General features: G+C 45.1%; 1 protein-coding gene across 2 annotated transcripts in view; it reads right to left on the bottom strand.

The window, feature by feature from the left end:
* Positions 1-19,447, bottom strand: part of COPG2 (COPI coat complex subunit gamma 2) — a 130,008-nt gene that overhangs the window by 1,984 nt on the left and 108,577 nt on the right. For both annotated transcript variants that reach the window (XM_060020897.1, XM_060020898.1), the window contains exon 21: positions 567-664. In XM_060020897.1, coding sequence (XP_059876880.1) covers positions 567-664 — 98 coding nt within the window. The remainder of the gene's footprint in view (positions 1-566; positions 665-19,447) is intronic.

A 19,447-nucleotide genomic window follows, 5' to 3' on the forward strand; every position in this document is an offset into this window, starting at 1 on the left:
GAAAGCAAGAAAACAGGTCATCTGGCAAGAGCCGTATTCAGATCAACGTCTGTAGCCCTGGTGTAGGTACAAAGCAGTCACATTGCCACACGTAACTGCAGAGTTCAAGCCGTACAGGGCCTTCTGAACTTCGCATTCACGAACAGGTAGATATTTCTAAAACCTTTCCCTGCATTCTGTGAAGGCTTTTCAGTCCATGATGTGGCTACATTATAAGCAAACTAAAAGCTGCTGAACAACAACAAAAAACCCCTACCCCCAATACTTTAAATAAAACTGATCTCAATGAAAATCATGTAATTATTTTCATCTCTTAATTATCCCTATTATAAAAACATTAAAAAGGGTGAGTTTTGCTTTAATCAGTACTGAAGTGGTAAATCCCAATTCTCTTTGGCATGATGCACTCCCACGACAGGAGGATTAGCCCAGGTCCTCCTCAGCTGTAATGTGTTTGAGAAGAATACAATCCCATAAGTTCATGTCAGATGAAAATGTTCTCTCCAGACAGAAGTCACTCAGTGGTGCAAGGGGTCAGAGTGAGTCTCTCTGCAGGGGAGACTCACCACGTACTCATCATCGTACCCCTCCTCAGCTGGAACCCCCGTGTCAGGGTCGCAGTCCCGGACAGTGAATTTCATGGTGCAGCTGAAGGTACCTGCAGCTGGAGGAGAGAGAGCAGGCGAGCCTGCGTCAATGGGCAGCGCAAGCGCACGGTTTCCATCAGTAACTTAGGAGGCACCATCTGCCCTTGGCTCTGTGTTCTGAATTAGCAAGTGACACATATGTAGGCTGTTTTCTAGGGTCGTAGTTCTCAAAAGAAGCCGGTACGCTGGACTTTAAAATCTGTTCCCTGCTGCGAGTTAGAGTAGTACAGAAAAGACAACATGGGCAAAACTCTGTTTTTATGTTCAGATAAGGAAAGCAGGGGGTATAGCTCAGTGGTAGAGCATCTGACTACAGATCAGGAAAGCAGCAGGGGAGACACTTTTTAAGGGGCTTTTTGTCATGCCTGTCAACGTTAAGAACCACTACTTTAGGAGCTGACAAACAAAGCATAAAATATGGATGGTAAAACACACAGATCATTAAATTAATACTATGTATATCACAGTCTCGACACCTTTACAGATATTATATCTGTAGATTGTGGACCAAAAGTGGCTTCAGAGATCACTAGAATGAACTTGCTTTATGTCAACTTTCAACCTTTAGTGAGTAGGTCAGTAATGAAGTTCTAATATTGGTGAAGTCAGTGTTGTACAATGGGAAAGCAAGTGGGTAATTACATGTTTTGAGATAATCAGTGGAAGAAATGAAGGAAAATGAAGTCTTCATGAAGAAGATAGGATTTTCTGAACTGTCTGAAGGAGAGGATTTATTAACCATGGATGAAGAAAAGGCACATAAGGGTCTAGTCCATGGTCTGGAAAAGGCTTGTAGGTTTAAAAAATTTCATGTGTGTGTGTGTGTGTGTGTGTGTGTGTGTGTGTATATATATATATATATATATATATATATATATATGAAACTGTGGAGTTAGAAAGTTACTTGGGGAATAGGCAAGGACAGGAAAGAATAGGCTCAGATGTAAAGACCATATATGACAGGTTGGGTAGTGAGACTTTCATTTGTTCAGTCTTAACTTTAAACTCCCTCCATCCAAAAATGTAGAAAATGTCAATACGTTTATAATGTAAAGGTATAAATGAATATGCCAGATCCTTAGATAAAGAGACGACTAAGACATGACCTTTTTCCCCACAGCTGATTGTCTAGGAGTTGAATAACAGTGTGTGTGAGAGATCTACCTATATATACCTGTGACATTACAATTTAGTACCATAGGTTCTTTAATATAAGTTTTAATAGAGTGCTATGTGGGAGTGCAGGATTAACAGCCTTGGAAAATCATAAAAAATTTGAAAGGATGTACAGTTTAATTGGATCTCAAAAGATGCAAAAGAGCTTTGGCAAGCAGAGGAAGGTACACGAGCTAAAGGAGTGAGGCTAGAAAGGCAGTGGTGTAATTGGAAGCAGTAAGAGAGAGGCTAATACATAGGTGCTGAGAAGAGAATGTGTTTAGGAACAAATCTGAAATACCTTATATTTCAAAGGAAGGAGACTAGATATTTTCCAGCAGGCTCTAGTAGCTGAGGCAGTCAAGAGATTGAAATGTTAGAGGTAATTAAAGCCACTGGTAGGAATCCTATGAATAGGCCTGAATTCAGAGAGCAAATGAATTCACTCTAGCATACCGAAAACAGATGATGGGAATGGATTGCCCCATATAGGAAAGAGTGTACCTATCAAAAGTACAGAATGTATTTCAGTGCAATAGGGGGTTGGTGAAAGAAGGATCTTGTTTAAATTAAGGTAGGATTTTCTGCAGGAGGAAGGGGGAAGAAGAAGAAAGAAAGAAGTGGAAATTAACACAAGCCTAGAATGCGTCAGTTGAGGTATTTAAAAAAGAAAAAATTAAAGGAGAGAATGGGATTACGGTATGAACAAAGGTCATGATCAAATAAAAATGGAGAGGCAGGATAGATGTTGAGTAATAGAAGATTATATGAACCCCAGGTTGGTTCATGGAGGCTACTGGCAAATAAGGAAGAGGAATAAGGAGAGACAGTCAGGAATAATGGTAGATCACAGACTGGGCTAACTGGTTGAATTTTATGTATAAGTAAAGACAGAGACACTTTATATATAAGTAAGTGATAAGGAAAAATGGATTAAGGACACAAATAGGAATGATATTAATAGAGATAATGTTTCTGAAACTTTTGTGGCAAATTTTCAAATAAATGGTTTGGTTAATACAGTAAGAGGTTACACGGAATCTAAGGTGAACTCCATTAAAAGCCACTGGTAGCACTCGCTCAGTGTTGTGAGAGAGGATGACTAACACTGGGTGAGGAGAAGGGGGTGGGAGAGAGCCTTTCCATGGCAAGAGAACAATACTGAGTCCACTGCCGTAGCAAAGATGAGAGCTTCATGAATGAAGCACGGCAGATAACCAAGGGAATAAGAGAGGAATGCCCTGGAGGTTTACATTAAGACTGTCCCCAGAAATCAGGCTTGTCTGAGAACTGACTGAAAATGGGAGATAACTACTGAGGAAACTTGTAGGAAAAAGAAATACCAAAACACAGAATTAGAGAAAACATGGATGCTGGAAGCTAAGAAAGGAGCGAGCCGTGTGAATCAGGCCAGGGCGCAGAACATGCAGTGTGGCAAATGGCAGAGTGGGAGATTTGGTGGGAGCTGTCAGGCCTCAACCACTAGAGGGAAGACTATGACTAAATAAGTGGGGTTATGAGGAGATTCCAGAAAGCTTTGCTGGAATAATAGTTACAGAAAATGATGTGGTCAGTGGGGTGAAAGATAAGAGGGTAGGAGGGATGGGCCTGAAACACAGGCTACCTGCAGCAATCCCCACAGGTCTGGACCAAACTGAGAAGGAAGGGATGCGTAGAGTGTGCAGGGAATCAAGGCAGATGAAAGAAAGCAAGTTGAGCAGTGAGTGCCAAAAATGAGGAGAACGTGCCTACCAGGAAAATGCTACACATGTGGCAGAAGGGGTGCTGAAGATAAGGTTTTTCTCTAGGACAAATATGGGGAAAAAGGAAGAAAGGTACAGAAAAGCAAGATTAAAGTTGCCCTCAGACAGAAAGGAGATGCTAAGGAATGACAGACATCAACTGGAAGGATAAGTCAGCATTCCTGGGCCAAAAGTCATGCTGGAATAAAGAAAGAAAAGAGAGACTAGAAGCAGAGAAATGGAAATATTGTATAGTGGAGAGCATAGAAGGCCGAGCAGGTGTGTAATAAAGACCTCAAATGGGGAATCCTGTCAGAGCTCAAAATGGTCTAACTGGACACATTTTGGATGTAAAGACCGTATAGCAACGAGAAGTGCACAGAAAGTGCGAGGAGCAAGGACCTGAGTAGGAGGCAGGAGTAGATTAGCTCCTGAAGCACCGATTTGGAGGGAAACTGTTAAAGGACTTGGGTGACAGGAAAGTTTATAAGGAAGCTGCTTACAATGAATGCGGATAAAAACCCATTGCTGCCAACTTTAGAGAGAGTAGGTTTGACTTAATAGAGGCGTAAATAGGTAGTTTGGCCAGAAGATAGATTATTGTTGGAGAATGGGTGAAGATTCTGAGGGAAATACACCTCAAGAGAAGTACTTTGCCTCCATTCCTTCTGTAGACAAGATGGTAAATGAAAGGGTGATGGATAGCTAAGATATCGTAGATTATTGCAGTGCGCCATTAAAATTGGTTGCTCTTAGAAGTTACCCTACCATGGCTAATAGTGACAGACATTTCCTAGGGAGATTTGTATGAAAATATCATGGAGAGAGGGGAGAAGACGGAGGCTAGAAGCATAAAAACAGAAGATGGAGGGTTTAAGCTGGGGTGCCGAATATAAGGTGTGAGTAGGGAAGGGCATTAAACAGGGCCAAAAGGAGGAACACTGGAAAAGGGCAGAGCTGCGTATTAAGTAGAGAGACGGGAGCTAAGCTAGATTACAGCCAAAGAGGAGAGAGGACATGGAGAGGAAGTGGCTAATAAGAGCTGGTGTTAATGAGGGAGTGCCTCACTAACAGAATCTGGGAATCTTTTCTCAAATGATATTTGAAGCAACAAGTATGACCAATGGAGTGACATATTAAAGAGTCTAAATGGGATGGATCCAAGCCAATGGCCAGTGGCAAGAATCCTGTGAAGGTCTGTACTGAACTGAGAATGCAAGTGTATTCAGAACAGTGTAGAAAACAAGATGAAAGAAGAGACGTCTCAATCCATGAGAAATGATATAAAGATGGTAGCTGAAAAAACAAGTGACTGTAGGTAATATAGGTGTTTCTCTAGGGTCAATCAAGGAAAAGAGTAGAAGAGCTGCAGAAGAGATGGGGTCATTTGAAGATTGGCAGGTACTGACAGGAGGGATATGGTACCATACTTGTACCAAAGATCATGATTAAATAAGAAAGAAGAGAGAGACTGGAAACTACATAAGGGAAGAACTATATGAAGAGTAGTTGAGAACAGGTGGAGTGGCATGGGCAGATAAGACGAGGAACACAGTTTTCCAGAATGAGAACTCTTGTAAGATCTTATAATGGGTCTATCTGGTTAAATGATGGGTCTTAACGCCAGACTTTGAAAAGCAGTATATACGATGGGAGGACAGGGCCCGAAAAGTAATGGGAAGTTTTGGTGGGAAGTTTTAGCTAGGAGGATTGGAAGGAGATGGACTAAGATGAACTCTGATATAAAGACAGGCCAGCAACCTTAAAGACACCAGGATAAATCTCTGAGCACTGGTCTATAGCATGCATGACTAATACTGAGAGCTGAGTGGCTAGCGATCATGCCCAACTCAAAAGTAAAACTTCATTTGTTATTTTCATGTACAGATGGTAGATGAAATTATGCTATATGTATAATTAAGACGTGGGAGGGCAGACCACCAAAGGGAGATACAAATGAATATCTTGCAAATGCCACATTAAAGTTATCCTTAGAATTTACTCTGTCGTGTCAAGATTTTCTGAAAGTGGAGAGACAGCTCCTGGGGAGAGAACCTGGCTAGGGAGTGCTGTTTGGGAGGAGACTGAATCCACTTGAATGAAACAGAGATGGTAGCAAAAAAAGAAGAGAAGCTGAAGATAAGGCAGCATATTTCTTTAGGGCAAGACAGGTAGCAAGGGAAAAGGAATGGGAGAACAACATTACAGGTGCCCCCAGATTAAAAGAATGCCATTTGAAGAATGACAGGTATTGACTGGAGGGAGAGGATCCCATACTTAGGCCAAAAGACACAGAAGGAGGGGTGGGGGGTAAAGCTAAGAGGAGCACTGTATAGACTAGAGAACGATTCTGAGTAGGTGGGTGGTAATAAGAAAAACCACAGGACCATAACGATTCCCAGAATGGGGAAGCCTATAGTGTGAGAATGGGCCTGAGTGGTATGTTGGGTATAAGCCAGACTGCAATGACTAGTCTATATAATGGGAGAGAAATAGAGGCCTGAAAAGGAGTGACAGCAGTAGACTTGCTCTTGATGCCTTCGTGGGAAATTTTTAATTAAAGGGCTTGGTTGGGGGAAAGTTTAGAGCAGTGCTTCTTAAGGTGTGTTCTATCAGCTCTGCCTAGGAATATGTAATTCTTCGCCCTCCTAGACCTACTGAATGAGAAATTTGGGGTGGGGCTCAGCAGTTTGTATTTTAACAAACTGCAGTTTGAGAGCCACTGCTTTAGACAAAGGCAGATTAAGAGTAATCCCGATTAAAAAATCTTTGCTAGCAGCTAAATCTAATTAGCTGAAAATTAGAGAAGCAACTGAGGAGACTTGTAAGAAAGGACAGTAGACAAGGAGAGAATGGCGACTAAAAACGGGAAAAGGGCCATGTGAGTTAGACTCGGGTGAGGAACTTGCAGGAGAGTAACATGGCCAATGGGTAAGGGCATTAGGGAGTGCTAGAGTGAGAAAGCCTGGCACACGGGAGAGTAGGAGCTTTAACAGAGTGATTTTATGTTTATCTAGATTGCAGCCGCTCAAAAAGAGAGAGGAAGGAGGGAATGTGGCTAAATAAGAATTGAGGTTATGAGGGGGAACCGTTCAGGAAGCTTTGTGGAAGAGAGAGGCTGCATGGGCTGGAACTATATAATCCAGTCCAGAGTCTGAACAGTGACTGCTGAGTATGAGGTGTCCGTTTATCTAGAAGAGATTACTGAATCTATGGGAATGATCGTACATACACAGTCTCTGAATGAAAGAGGGATGCTGAATACAAGGTACAGTTTTTAATAAGGCAAAATAAAGAAAAAGGAGTAAAACAACAAAGTTAAAATTGCTGCCAGCCAGATGAGAAGGTATCACTTAATATTGACATAGAAATTGTCACTGATACCACCTGGAGGCATAGGCACCATAGCTGGGCCAAAGAACACGATGGAAAGGAAGAAGACAGGTTAGAAGCTATCTAAGGGAAAGGCTTATCTAAAGAGTAGAAAATTGAGGCTTCCCTAGTGGCGCAGTGGTTGGGAATCCACCTGCTGATGCAGGGGACACGGGTTCGTGCCCCGGTCCGGGAGGATCCTACATGCTGCGGAGCGGCTGGGCCCGTGAGCCATGGCTGCTGGGCCTGCGCGTCCAGAGCCTGTGCTCCGCAACGGAAGAGGACACAACAGTGAGAGGCCCGCGTACCGCCAAAAAAAAAAAAAAAAAAAGAGTAGAAAATTGATTTTGAGTGAGGCACAGAGTGGGGATCAGGAGAGGAGGAAACCTCAAAAAGAATATGCATTCATCACTATGAAAGGTTAAGATATATGGGGGAATCCTCCAAAGGGAAATTGGAAAGAATGTCCCATAAGAGGGACATTAAAGATATACTCAGAAGTTAAGGAAATATATTAGAATTTGCAGTAAGTGAGAGAAGCACCTGAGGAGACTTGTATGAAAAAATAGCAAAGAAGGAAAGAGCAAAAGATGGAGATTGGAAACTAAATAAGCAGAAAGTGTGTGTGAATTGGGCTAGCGTGCAGAACATGCAGTGTAGAAAAATCAATATGGGAGGATAGTGAAGAGGTCTAAATGGGAACATTAGGAAACGGGAATTGGAATTTTGTCAGAGTTGTGTATGAATGAGAGAAAGTGAGGTTAAAATGTAGCAAAGTAAGAATTGGAGTATAAAGTTTTGCTGTCCAGGATGCTTTTTTGGAAAAATACTAGAAGCAATGGGTGTGGTCAATAGAGTGAAAGGTCAGAAACAAGGCCAAGTGGGATGGACATAAAAGGCAGGCCAGTGGCAGGAATCCTATGAAGTTTATGCTAAACCGAGAATACAAACAAATGCAGTAAAGAGTGTAGGACACAAAGGGAAGACAGCAGGGCTTGAGCAGTGAGTGTCCAACATGGGGGGAGTATCTAGCCCAAAGGGACAGCTGAATCTGTAAGAATGATGTGAATGTACGTGGAAGCTGAAAGGAGGGACACAGAAGACAAGGCAGCATGTTTCTCTAGGGCAAAATAAGGATCAGGGGAAAGCAATGGAAGAGCACAGATGTGAAGGGATGATTTAAGAATGGTATCTATTGACTGGTGGTAGTTATGGTACCATATTTAGACCAAGATTGTGATGGAATGAAAAGGAAAAGAAAGTTTGTTAACTGAATAAAGGACTATTGTATGAACTATAGAAGATTTAAGAGTAATGGAATAGCAGCAATACAGATCAGGTGTGTAATAAAGAGACTCAGAATGGAGATTTCCTTAAATGTTCAAATTGGATGGGAAGGCCCAACGGTAATGAGTGGTGTATCTAACAGAGTTTCAAGGACCTGGATAAAAATGGGAATCATAGAGTAGACTAGCTCTTAATGCTGTGGGTAAAATTTTTTAATTAAAAGCTTGGTTAGGGGCTTCCCTGGTGGTGCAGTGGTTGAGAGTCCGCCTGCCGATGAAGGGGACACGGGTTCGTGCCCCGGTCCGGGAAGATCCCACATGCCGCGGAGCGGCTGGGCCCGTGAGCCATGGCCGCTGAGCCTGTGCGTCCGGAGCCTGTGCTCCGCAACGGGAGAGGCCACATGACCAGCTAGGGAGCATGGGCCAGTGGTTTGCCTATAGAGAAGACTACCTGTATTTCTTGAGGAGTAGTTGGGAATCGCTAGGGAGGTAAACCTCACTAGAAAACTACTGTACCCTTTGCTATGACATAGGATAGTAGCTGAAATGGATAGTTAAGATATGGTAGAGCATAACAGAATAAGAAAGAAGAGGGGGTTTTAATCTAAATAATGGGAGCATTGCATGCATTAGAGTAGGGTTCTCAGTAGTCAGAGTAGCAAAAAGGCAAATAAGATGTGAATTGAAGAGACTTGGAATGGAGAAATCTGTCAGATCTCAGAAGGGGTCTAACTGGTTAAAAATGTTTGGTGTTAGTTAAAGATGACAATGAGTGGTATATAACTAGAGAGAAGTAAAGGCCTGCATATAAATGAATAGGAGTTAGAAAGTAGACTAGCACTCAAAGTCTTGATGGGGAAAAAATTTTTTTAAGAATGAATATATATATATATATATATCCCTCAAAGACAGCATTACATATTATTTATGGATATATGAATATTTATGAATAGTATAAAATATATATGAGGATAAATATTTAAGTATTTAGTGATTTTCTCTTAGAAGGAAGGGAAAGAGGTAAATGATTCTAAAGTGGTACAAAGGAAGTCTCAATTATATGTGTACTGTTCTATTTCTTTAAAAAAATCTCGATCAAATATAGCATAAAGTTAAGATATAAAGAAGTGGGGTAGTAGGTATATGAATTTTGGGGGAACAGAACATTTTAAATAAAGGGATTGGTTGATAAGAATGGTTCGAGGGGGAAGTTAGAATGAACCTTGATGAAAAGTCATCGATAGCAACCTGAAAGATGCTGGTTTGACCAACTAGAGAGTGCAGGTGGGTCGTTTATCTGGTGAGAGGATGAAGTGTACTTGGTAAGAAGTGAGTGGAAGTGCGCCTCAAGAGAAGACTAATGTGTCCCTCACTATGATGACAGATGGAAGCCAAAAATATTATAGATGTTCATGTATATGACAGAGCAAATAATCAAAGGAACTCAGGAAGAGCTTGTTGAGGTATGATGTTAAAGTGCTCAGAAATTAAAGTATCATGTTAGGACTGGCTGTGAGAGAAACTGCTGAGATGTATTTTTAAAAAGAGAGAGAAAAAAATTGAGGCTGAAATCTAAGTAAGGAGAGGGAGTCTAGGATATAGGCTGTGGTGCAGAACATGCAGTTTAGCAAAATGTTAAACAAGGAAGGGCATTAAACAGGTCCAGGATGAGGAGCACAGAGAGATCAGAATTAAAAGTTCAGTGAAGGATTGTATGGTAAGCCAGATATCAACCAGCCAAGGAAAGAGGTGAGAATGCCGCCAAGTAAGAACTGGAGTATGATGTGTTGCTGCCCAGAAAGCTTTGTTGGAAAAGATTTGAAGCAATCAGTGTAGTCAATAGAATGAGAGGTTAGAGAGCAATTAAATGTGATTGGACTTAAAATGGGCCAGAGCAGAAATCCTGGGAAAATCCAGACTCAATGGAGGGTGGAAACAGATTTCAGTACAGAATGCAGGAAATAAGGAAGATGGATGAAGGTTGAATTGTGAGTGCTGAACATTAAAAGTGTACATATCCAGAAAAGATGATTAGATTCACTGGAATGATATAGCTGAAAGAAGAAGGAATGTTGGAGGAAATGTAGGGAGTTTGCAGCAAAAGGAGAAAGGGGAAAAGGAGAAAACGGATAGAAGAGCAATGTTCAAGTTCCTTGTAGATGGAAAGACATTATTTGAATAGTCATACAGATGGAAGAAATGGCTTTTGCTCCATACTAAGGCCAAAGGTCATGACAGAATAAAAAGAAAATAGGAGAGGATGGCAAGTAAGTAAAGGGGCATTGTGTGAATTAGAGAGTAGTTCTGAGTAGCTGGAATGGCAACAAGACAGATCAGGTATGAATGAAAGAAACAGAGCCGTCAGGTCCCCGAACTGCATATATAGAATGAAAGAGGATCCGGGCCCTGAAAAAGAACAGGACTTGGGTAGGCTGGCTCTTGAAGTCTTCGTGGGAAATTTATGGCTGAAGTGATTGCTTGTTAAGAAAGGTTAGAAAGAGATGGATTAACATAAACCTTGACAAGAAGGCATTGGTGGAAACCTTAAAGACATCACCACTGATTGACCTTTTAGAAGGTGTGGATTGGATACTTTTCAGTATGTAGAGCAAACGAATGCTATTGGTTGAGGAGTGGTTGCGGATCATGATAAGGCAATCTCAAGGGAATAATACTGCATTTATTGATATATTATAGAATCTGTGGATGAAAGATAAGGGAATGTTTAAGATCTGGTAGGGCAAATAGTCAAAAGGAGTTATGGAAGACCTGCCTGTAAATGTGATGTTAGTTTGCTGAGAAGTTAAGGAGTCATGTTAGGACTGGCTGAAAGTGAAAGAAGTAACTGCAAAGACTCGTATAAAAAAAAAAGAGGAAAGAGGAAAGGAGAGAAGATGCTGGTTAGAGAAGGGGGATGTATGAATTAGGCTGGGTTTGTAATATGCAAGGCGCAAAATGGCAAATATTACTGAGACCAGAATGAGGAATGCAGGTATCACCAGCTGTCTACTCACATTACCAAAATACTTGTTAACATGAAAAGTTTTTACCTACATATCACCATGTGCTTGGGAAACTTGGTACAGTGAGTTAGCATTCTTGTGCTAGCAAAAACTTTGAGTTTGTACAGTCTATTTGGGATAGTATATGTTTGCTGCAGACATAGTTCTTTTATCTATAGGTTTACTTCCTATGCTCAAGGTTTTTAAATGTGTTGTGCATTATTCCTATCATCTTCCCTATAATATGTGTGGAACAACTCCAGCAATTCGCCAATTGGTAAGTAAATGTTTCCCAAGCGTTTCTTATTTATACAATGCATTTTGAAAATGTATATGCATTTGTTATTTCTCTTGAGAACCTTTCATTATTCCATGCATTGTAAAAGGAGAATGCAATTACAGTCTTATATCATAGTATGGGATCATTTTGTACTACAAACATGTACACTAGTGAATGAATTTTATGTTAAATAATTATGTAGTTGTTCTTTAAAATGGTTTATATTATAAGAAATACTTAAAAGTTTTTATAATAGCATTTTTGTGATGGTTGAGAAGATACGTTGGATTTTTTTTAAAAGGAAAATGGTTATGGGCCTTTTCAAATTTAAGATATTGCAATATAACCATTTACTAAGAAAAACTGCGATTCAGCATATTTTAAAGAAAGGATAATGAAAATTGCTTATTGTACTTATAAAGCAGTTGAGCCAGGAAGAGAACTGTGTGGTGAGGCATTTCTTAAAGGAAGAAAAGGGGGAGATAAAGTGATAACTGAAAATGAGACATAAGAGTGGGAAAGTATGTGGGAAAGTACGTTTGTATAAAGAGGTGTAGTCGGCAGAAAGGTCAGAGATAAATTCAGTAAAGTGGACCTAAAACAACACAAATTGCAGTGATCCTACCAAGGAATAAATGGAAAACCAAAGAAGTTCAGCAAAATGTGTAAAAAGAAGAAATACGGAAATGGATTGAGCAATGAATGTAGAACAAAAAGAGGAACCAAAGAGCGAGGTATTAGTGAGCGTGTGAGAATGGTACATACTCAGTATATGGATGGTTAATAAAAGGTAGAATAGGGAAAAAAGAAGAAAATGGGTGGAAAAGCAAAATTTAACTTTAGATGGGAAAGATCATGTGAGGAATGACATACTGAAAAACAAGGTTTGGCACTATAATTGTATCTAATGGAACAAGGAAGAATATAGGTGATAGAAACCAAGTAAAAAGAGCACTGTATGGATAAGAAAACATTTCAGAGTAACTAGATAAAATATAGGGTAAAACAGTTTCACAATAAGGAGATCTTTATTGAGGGCAGAAATGGACACAGGATTAAAGACAGGCGAAAAGTACCGAAGAAAGTGAAGGCAGATGGAAACAAGTCAGAAGGCGACTACATGCAGTAGAGTGGAGTATTAGAAAAAGGCCAAGTGGAGAACGAAGTTAAGACAATATGGATAAAGAAGAATTCAGCTGATGGGGGCAAAGGGTGTCATGGAATGGAACTGAAAACTGCACATCTAGAAAGGATTTATAACTTCGTAAGATGGTACTGGACGAATCACGGAACAGGGACGGGTTAACTAGGGGGTTAAAATATGGCAGAGGAGAGAAAGAGGAACAAAACAGATACGCAAAACTAGAGTTACACATACGACTAAAGGACTCCATGAGAAGAAACAAAAATGAGACGAAAATGACCTTATTCAGTAGTAATGGAAATAGAGGAAGAACAAAGGAGAGGAAAACTGCATGGATTACAGAAAGACAATGACAAAACTAGAGTCTAGTAAAACCAACACATGATGGGGATAATAGCAAAGAGTGGGTAAGATAAGGTGGTAGAACAGAGAATCCTGCCAAACTTGTTATAGTATATAAACTTAAAACATACAGAGTATTTATGAAAGTGGAGAAAATGTTAAGTGGGAATGAGTGGAGTAGAGGAATGAGGGATGAGAGGAAAAGGTTAGAGCATGTCCTGCAAAATATTAAATATAGAAAAGAATGAGGGCTGCAATGAGTAGATTTCCAGGGTTCTGTTCTAACACAGTGAACACTAAGCACTTTGAAAACAAGTAAAATTAAACAATGGAATGAATGTGGGATGGTTTAGGAAGTTTAAGTAAAAAGAATTAAAGTCACATTCAACAATGATACTTGACTAATAGGGAAGACAGACCTAAGAAAATGAAAAGTATAACTATGTCAAGTAGGCTGGCGTTTGGGGCGTGTCAGATGGAAGGAATTGTGTCGGTCCCAAGAAGGGATGGCTGGATCAGTGTCAAAGTGGGGGCAGGGCTAGGATCCTTGAGGAACAAGGGTCAATGGCAATCGATGGGAGCCTAGAGGCGGGCAAGGGGAGAGCGCAGCCCAGGGAGGCACGCTGGGCTTCCACAGCAGTGATTCTTCCCCGGGGGGGGGGGGGTCGATTTCACCCAAGGGGGGCTGTGGGCATGGACCCCAAGGGAGGCCTGTCAGAACATCTGAGGGAGAGCAGTACTCTGCTCAAAACAAAAACAAAACCAAAAAAATCAAAAAAGAAAACACAAAAACATTCCTGAAAGATGATGCTGATAGGCTTGCCTTGGGGGTCACGCATCCTCGGGTGAGAATCACTGGGTGGAAGGGGCAGGGTGGGCAGCTGGGAAGAGGGGTGAAGCATGAGCAGATGAGCCCGAGTAGGGCAGACGGAGGCATCAGAGTCAAGAGTGTCAAACATGGAGGAAAAGGACCCAGGCAGGGCCAGGGAGACAGCGAGTAAATGAATGTAGCCAGCAAGGCACCTGGAATGATTGGGGGAGGGGGGAGGGGGATTACGGTCCATCAGTTGGGAGTGGATTGCAAGCATGGTGTCCCTGAGCTTAGGACTCTGGAGGAGTAAGGCTGAGGGAGATGGAAGTGGTGACTGAAAGGAAGTTGGGTTGTATGTGAGCAGAGAGCACCGGAGCGGGGTGTCCACGCAGAAGGAAGGGGTAGATGGGACAGGAGAGGACAGTGCAGGAGAGCGTCTGGAAGAGAGATGACTGCCCCGAGGGGGGAGGGAGGGCGGACAGCAGGACCCAGGGCTCTGTGCAGGTGCAGACTGAGGGCGGTGGTGTCGGGAGTGGGTCTGGCAGGTGCGGGGGCAGGAGGGTGGGAAGAAGGTGAGAGTGCTGCGGTGAAAGAAAAAGGTCGGAGAATCAGAGGCCGGAGCCTCCCTGAGAGCTGTGTCAGAAGAGTACGTGACAAGGGGTCTGGATGGAAACCTGAAAGGTTACAGGGAGTGATGTCGTGGGGTCGTGCGGCCCGGGAGGCAAGCTCAGCCTGGCTCATGAGCGTGGGTTGGTGGGCGGAGCGTGAGGATTCAACACAGTGTGCCTGAAGCAGAGACGACTCAACCGGGTTGAGCAGTGGATGGGGGACGGAGAAGGGAGCACAGAGCAGAGGAGACAACTGAATCCAGCTGGAAGGTGCACAGACAGCAGCTGAAAGTGTGCCATAGAGAAGCAAAGCAGCAGAGACCTAGAAACTGGGCCCAGGATTAGGAGGTCAGGTGAGCTGCCTCCAACAACTGAGAGTGTGGTAGAGGCGCGGGCTCCGACGGGCCGCAAGAGTGAGGAACTGCAGGTGATGGCGCCCGGCAGCCAGGGCAGGAGAGGCTTGTTGAGAGGATCAGGGAACACACTGCCGAGAGGGATGGCAGAGAGTTAGAAGGAGAGAGTGGGTGTGGAGAATCTGCCCCCAAAGGTGGGCCAAGGGTGAGAGGAAGCCCATGCAGGAGGAAGAGCACTGCGCAGGTAAGGCAGGCGAGGAGCAGGGAGAGGTGGGTGAGGCCCGAGGAGCCTGGGCTGGTAGGGGTAGAGGCCCATTGAAAGTCTAGAGACGGGGCATGGTGAGAAGAACGGTCACAGAGAAGCACGCAGAAGCAATGACCTTCTTCATTCAATGTCGTGGACCCAAAAAGGTAGGGTGTTTAGGGGTGAATTTGGACGGCAGATGGACTTAGTATTAGCACACTGGGGACAAAGAGACTGGCCATCCTGGGAGCATGAGGGCTAGTCAAGGAAAAGAGTACTGAATCCTTCTCATGACTGACAGTGGTAGGGGAGCTGCTCAGGGGGTGGCAGGGAAGAGAAACAGGGACAAGCACCACAGGAGAAGGGAGAGAACCTTAAGAGTATGTGAGGGGCTCAGGGTAGAAGGGGGAAGGCAGCCTGAAGAGCTGTTAATCTGGGGACTTTGGCAGATCTCAGGGTTAAGGGGGGTAGGTTGTGTGGTATTGGGACCAGAAGGCAGGTGCAGTGCAGAGGTGAGACCTAACAGCCTGGGCATTTGAAGACCTGGGGCCTTCAAACAAACGGGGTCCATCCCCTGAGATAAATTCAGTAAAGTGGACCTAAAACAACACAAATTGCAGTGATCCTACCAAGGAATAAATGGAAAACCAAAGCAATTCAGCAAAATGTGTAAAAAGAAGAAATACGGAAATGGATTGAGCAATGAATGTAGATCAAAAAGAGGAACCAAAGAGCGAGGTATTAGTGAGCAAAACGGAGTCCATCCCCTGATACGACTGTGGTAAAACTGAGGAAATTGGGCATCGTTGCACATTAAGGAGGACTCAACAGAGAAACCACTAGTAGGTAACCTCAGAGATTTCGGATGGACTTAGTGGTTGGAGTTCAGAGTGCGGGTAGCAAATATGCTTAAAATGGCAGGGGAGTGAGGGAGAACCAAGGCTGTGTTGACATTTCCCAACCATCACCGATTCTGAGCTTTTGCTATTCCAGGGGCACTGGAAAGGGGGGTGGTGCAGGCCTAGCATGTGGTGGAGAGACTGCACACATGGAAGGAGGGGGACCTTCAAAAGGAGTGGGGTGTCCGAGGTCTAGTCTGAGAGGACAGTGTGTGCAGAAAAGGGGCACAGGGGGAGCAAGCAGTGGGTGGGATGGTAGAGGCTTGAGGGGTAAGGGACTCTTGTTTGGGAGACTTAATCCAGGAAACAACAGAGGGGGCAATGCAGAATGGGATGGAGAGAGAGAGGAGGATCTTAATATCTGTACACGAGGGGATCGTACCCTAGAGGGAAAGAGGGCAAAGAGTGGATCCAGACCATGTCATCGGGGAGTGGGAGAGCAAGGTGATGGGCAGGGGTGCATTCTGGGGCCTATGGGAGGAGAGACGAAAGCAGTGGAGGTGATGGAAGAAGAGGGGGGAGTCGGGCCTGGTGTAAAGAACTGTGGGCAGTGGCTCTATTAAAAGGGAACAGAGAAGAGGAAGGAAGGTGAGGTGAGGTGAGGATGAGTATAAGGCAGCCTAAAGGGAAGGCAGTACTAAACCCAGTGGAAGGACTGGATGAGAGACAGCAGATAATACTGGAGAGAACGTGGCAGGACAGGGGATGGAAAGAGCGTGAGCTGTGAGAGCCGGTCACACAAGGGAGCACCCCCTACGGAGAAGGGATGACCCAATGCAACTCGATGACAGGCATCAGGGAGCACTGAGATGACATCACGGGCCCTAGAGAAGAGGCAGACGCTTTCCCTGGGCCAGGGAGGGAAAGGGAAGGAACGGATCACGTGAGGAGAGGTCACAGGAAGGAATGTTCAAATGGGGTCTTGATGTGGCACGACAGGAGGGCCACCTACCAGAGACAGACCAGGTGATGGGAGGCATCCAGGGGAGGATGGAGAATGGAGCGCAGCAGAAGGGACACAGGCTGGACACCAACGGGGGAGCAGCGGGAAGAGGGAGGTGGGCAGGTAGGAATCCAGGCAGATCTCGGAGGTGCCAACCAGAAGGAACCTCAGAGTTACAGGGCCAGCCAGTGGGAGCAGAGGCTTGGGGAGGGAGGAGTGGAGGGTGGCAGGCAGGGGGTGGGGAGCAGTGGCCACTGCTACAGCCTCGAATATTGTGGCAAGGGTGCAACTCTTCCGCCAGGCTCTTTACTACGGATCCGCTGGGGGTGGGGAGGGAGCTGGGGGTGGGAAGGGAGGAGCTCGGGGAATGAGTGGGGATGGGGATGGCGTTGGGGTCGGGGTGCAGGTCGGGTTTGACAGGGTTGTATGGGAGGACAGGGTTGGGATTGCTGGGAGTGGAGGTGGGGTGGGGAGGGAGATCCAACTGCAGACACTGAGAAAATCATCTACTTTAACTGTGCTTCTGGACTGATTTCAAGTCCAGTGTTGGGGTGATGACTACAGGCTGAGGAGAGGACTGGGAAGACCAGGGAAGCCACCCAGAGAGGACAAAGGAGAGTAGCTGCAGGAAGGGAGGGAAAGGTCTGCCTGGCAGGAATCACAGAGGGAGGTGAGGACAGTAGGGGCAAGGCTCTCCAGGGGGACGGTGTCGTGGGTCTGATATGAGGAGGGGTAACCTAGGGTGATAGACAATGGCAAGCGGCAAGAAGGACAAGCACCAAAGATATTGTCCCAGTGCCTGAGGGTCATAAAGGATGGGGGGCAGGAGGGGTATATAGGGGTGTGTGAAAAGAATAGTGTCTTAATGCAGAACGGGGTTTACGGCACGTCAGGTGTCAGTGAGTTAATATGGAAGGGAATGTGGTGGTTCCAGGAGGACAGTGCCGGGCCAGCGTCAGAGTGGTGGGCGGGGCTGGGATCCTTGAGGAACAAGGGTCAATGGCAATCGATGGGAGCCTAGAGGCGGGCAAGGGGAGAGCGCAGCCCAGGAGGCACGCTGGGCTTCCACAGCAGTGATTCTTCCCCGGGGGGGGGGGGTCGATTTCACCCAAGGGGGGCTGTGGGCATGGACCCCAAGGGAGGCCTGTCAGAACATCTGAGGGAGAGCAGTACTCTGCTCAAAACAAAAACAAAACCAAAAAAATCAAAAAAGAAAACACAAAAACATTCCTGAAAGATGATGCTGATAGGCTTGCCTTCGGGGTCACGCATCCTCGGGTGAGAATCACTGGGTGGAAGGGGCAGGGTGGGCAGCTGGGAAGAGGGGTGAAGCATGAGCAGATGAGCCCGAGTAGGGCAGACGGAGGCATCAGAGTCAAGAGTGTCAGACATGGAGGAAAAGGACCCAGGCAGGGCCAGGGAGACAGCGAGTAAATGAATGTAGCCAGCAAGGCACCTGGAATGATTGGGGGAGGGGGGAGGGGGATTACGGTCCATCAGTTGGGAGTGGATTGCAAGCATGGTGTCCCTGAGCTTAGGACTCTGGAGGAGTAAGGCTGAGGGAGATGGAAGTGGTGACTGAAAGGAAGTTGGGTTGTATGTGAGCAGAGAGCACCGGAGGGGGGTGTCCACGCAGAAGGAAGGGGCAGATGGGGCGGGAGAGGACAGTGCAGGAGAGCGTCTGGAAGAGAGATGACTGCTAGGGAGGGAGGGAGAAGCAGACAAGGAGGGACGGAAGGCAGCACCCATCACTGCAGGACGAGATGGAGAAGCATGGTGTAGCATGTGGGGTGGCAGGTGCAAAGCTAAGAGAAGGGCAGAAGTGCCACTGTGAAAGGAGAAAGGGGAATCAGAGGAAGAAGCTCCCCAAGAGCTGTGTCAGAAAAATAAGCAACAAAGGAGTCTGAATAGAATATGAAAGGTTACAGGGAGCGACATTTTGGGGGCCCAGGAGGAAACCATACACTACGTCCACAGGGCGTGAGTATGGGTTGGTGGATGGACCGCAGATTCAGTGCATTGCTTCTGAGACAAAGATGACTGAATTTGGTTGAGCAGCAGGTGGTGGATCAAGAAGGGAGCACTCAGCAGAGAAGACAACCGAATCCAGCTGGAAGGTTCACAATGGTAGCTGAAAAATGTCACATGGCTCAGGTAGGACAGTTCCTTTGCTATGTATGCAGTAACTGCAAAGCGGCAGAGACCTAGAAACTGGGCCCGGGAGGTAGGAGGTCAGGGGAGCAGTCTCCTAAGGGTGGGAGAATATGGTAGAGAGAGATGGTCCATAGGGCAGGAAGAGTGAGAAAGGGCTGGCCGTGGAGCCTTGGGGTTAGGGCAGGAGCGGCTTGTTGAAAAGGTCAGGAAAGCACTGCACCAAGAGTGGGATAGAATTGAACCTGTAGGTGGCAGTGGACATGGAGAATCCAGGAACTTTTGCCCCTAGGAATGGGCCAAGGGCATGCAGGCGGCAGAGGAAAGAGCAGGTAAGGCCAGCAAGGAGAACGGGAGTGGTGGGAGGAGGCCAGAGGAGAATAAGCTGGTAGAGATACTGGCCCATTGAAAACGCTGGAGACAACTCTGTCAGTGCAGGGCATGGGGAGATGTGAGAGGTCAGGGAGA

The sequence above is a fragment of the Delphinus delphis genome, chromosome 9, assembly GCF_949987515.2.
Source record: "Delphinus delphis chromosome 9, mDelDel1.2, whole genome shotgun sequence".
NCBI lineage: Eukaryota > Metazoa > Chordata > Mammalia > Artiodactyla > Delphinidae > Delphinus > Delphinus delphis.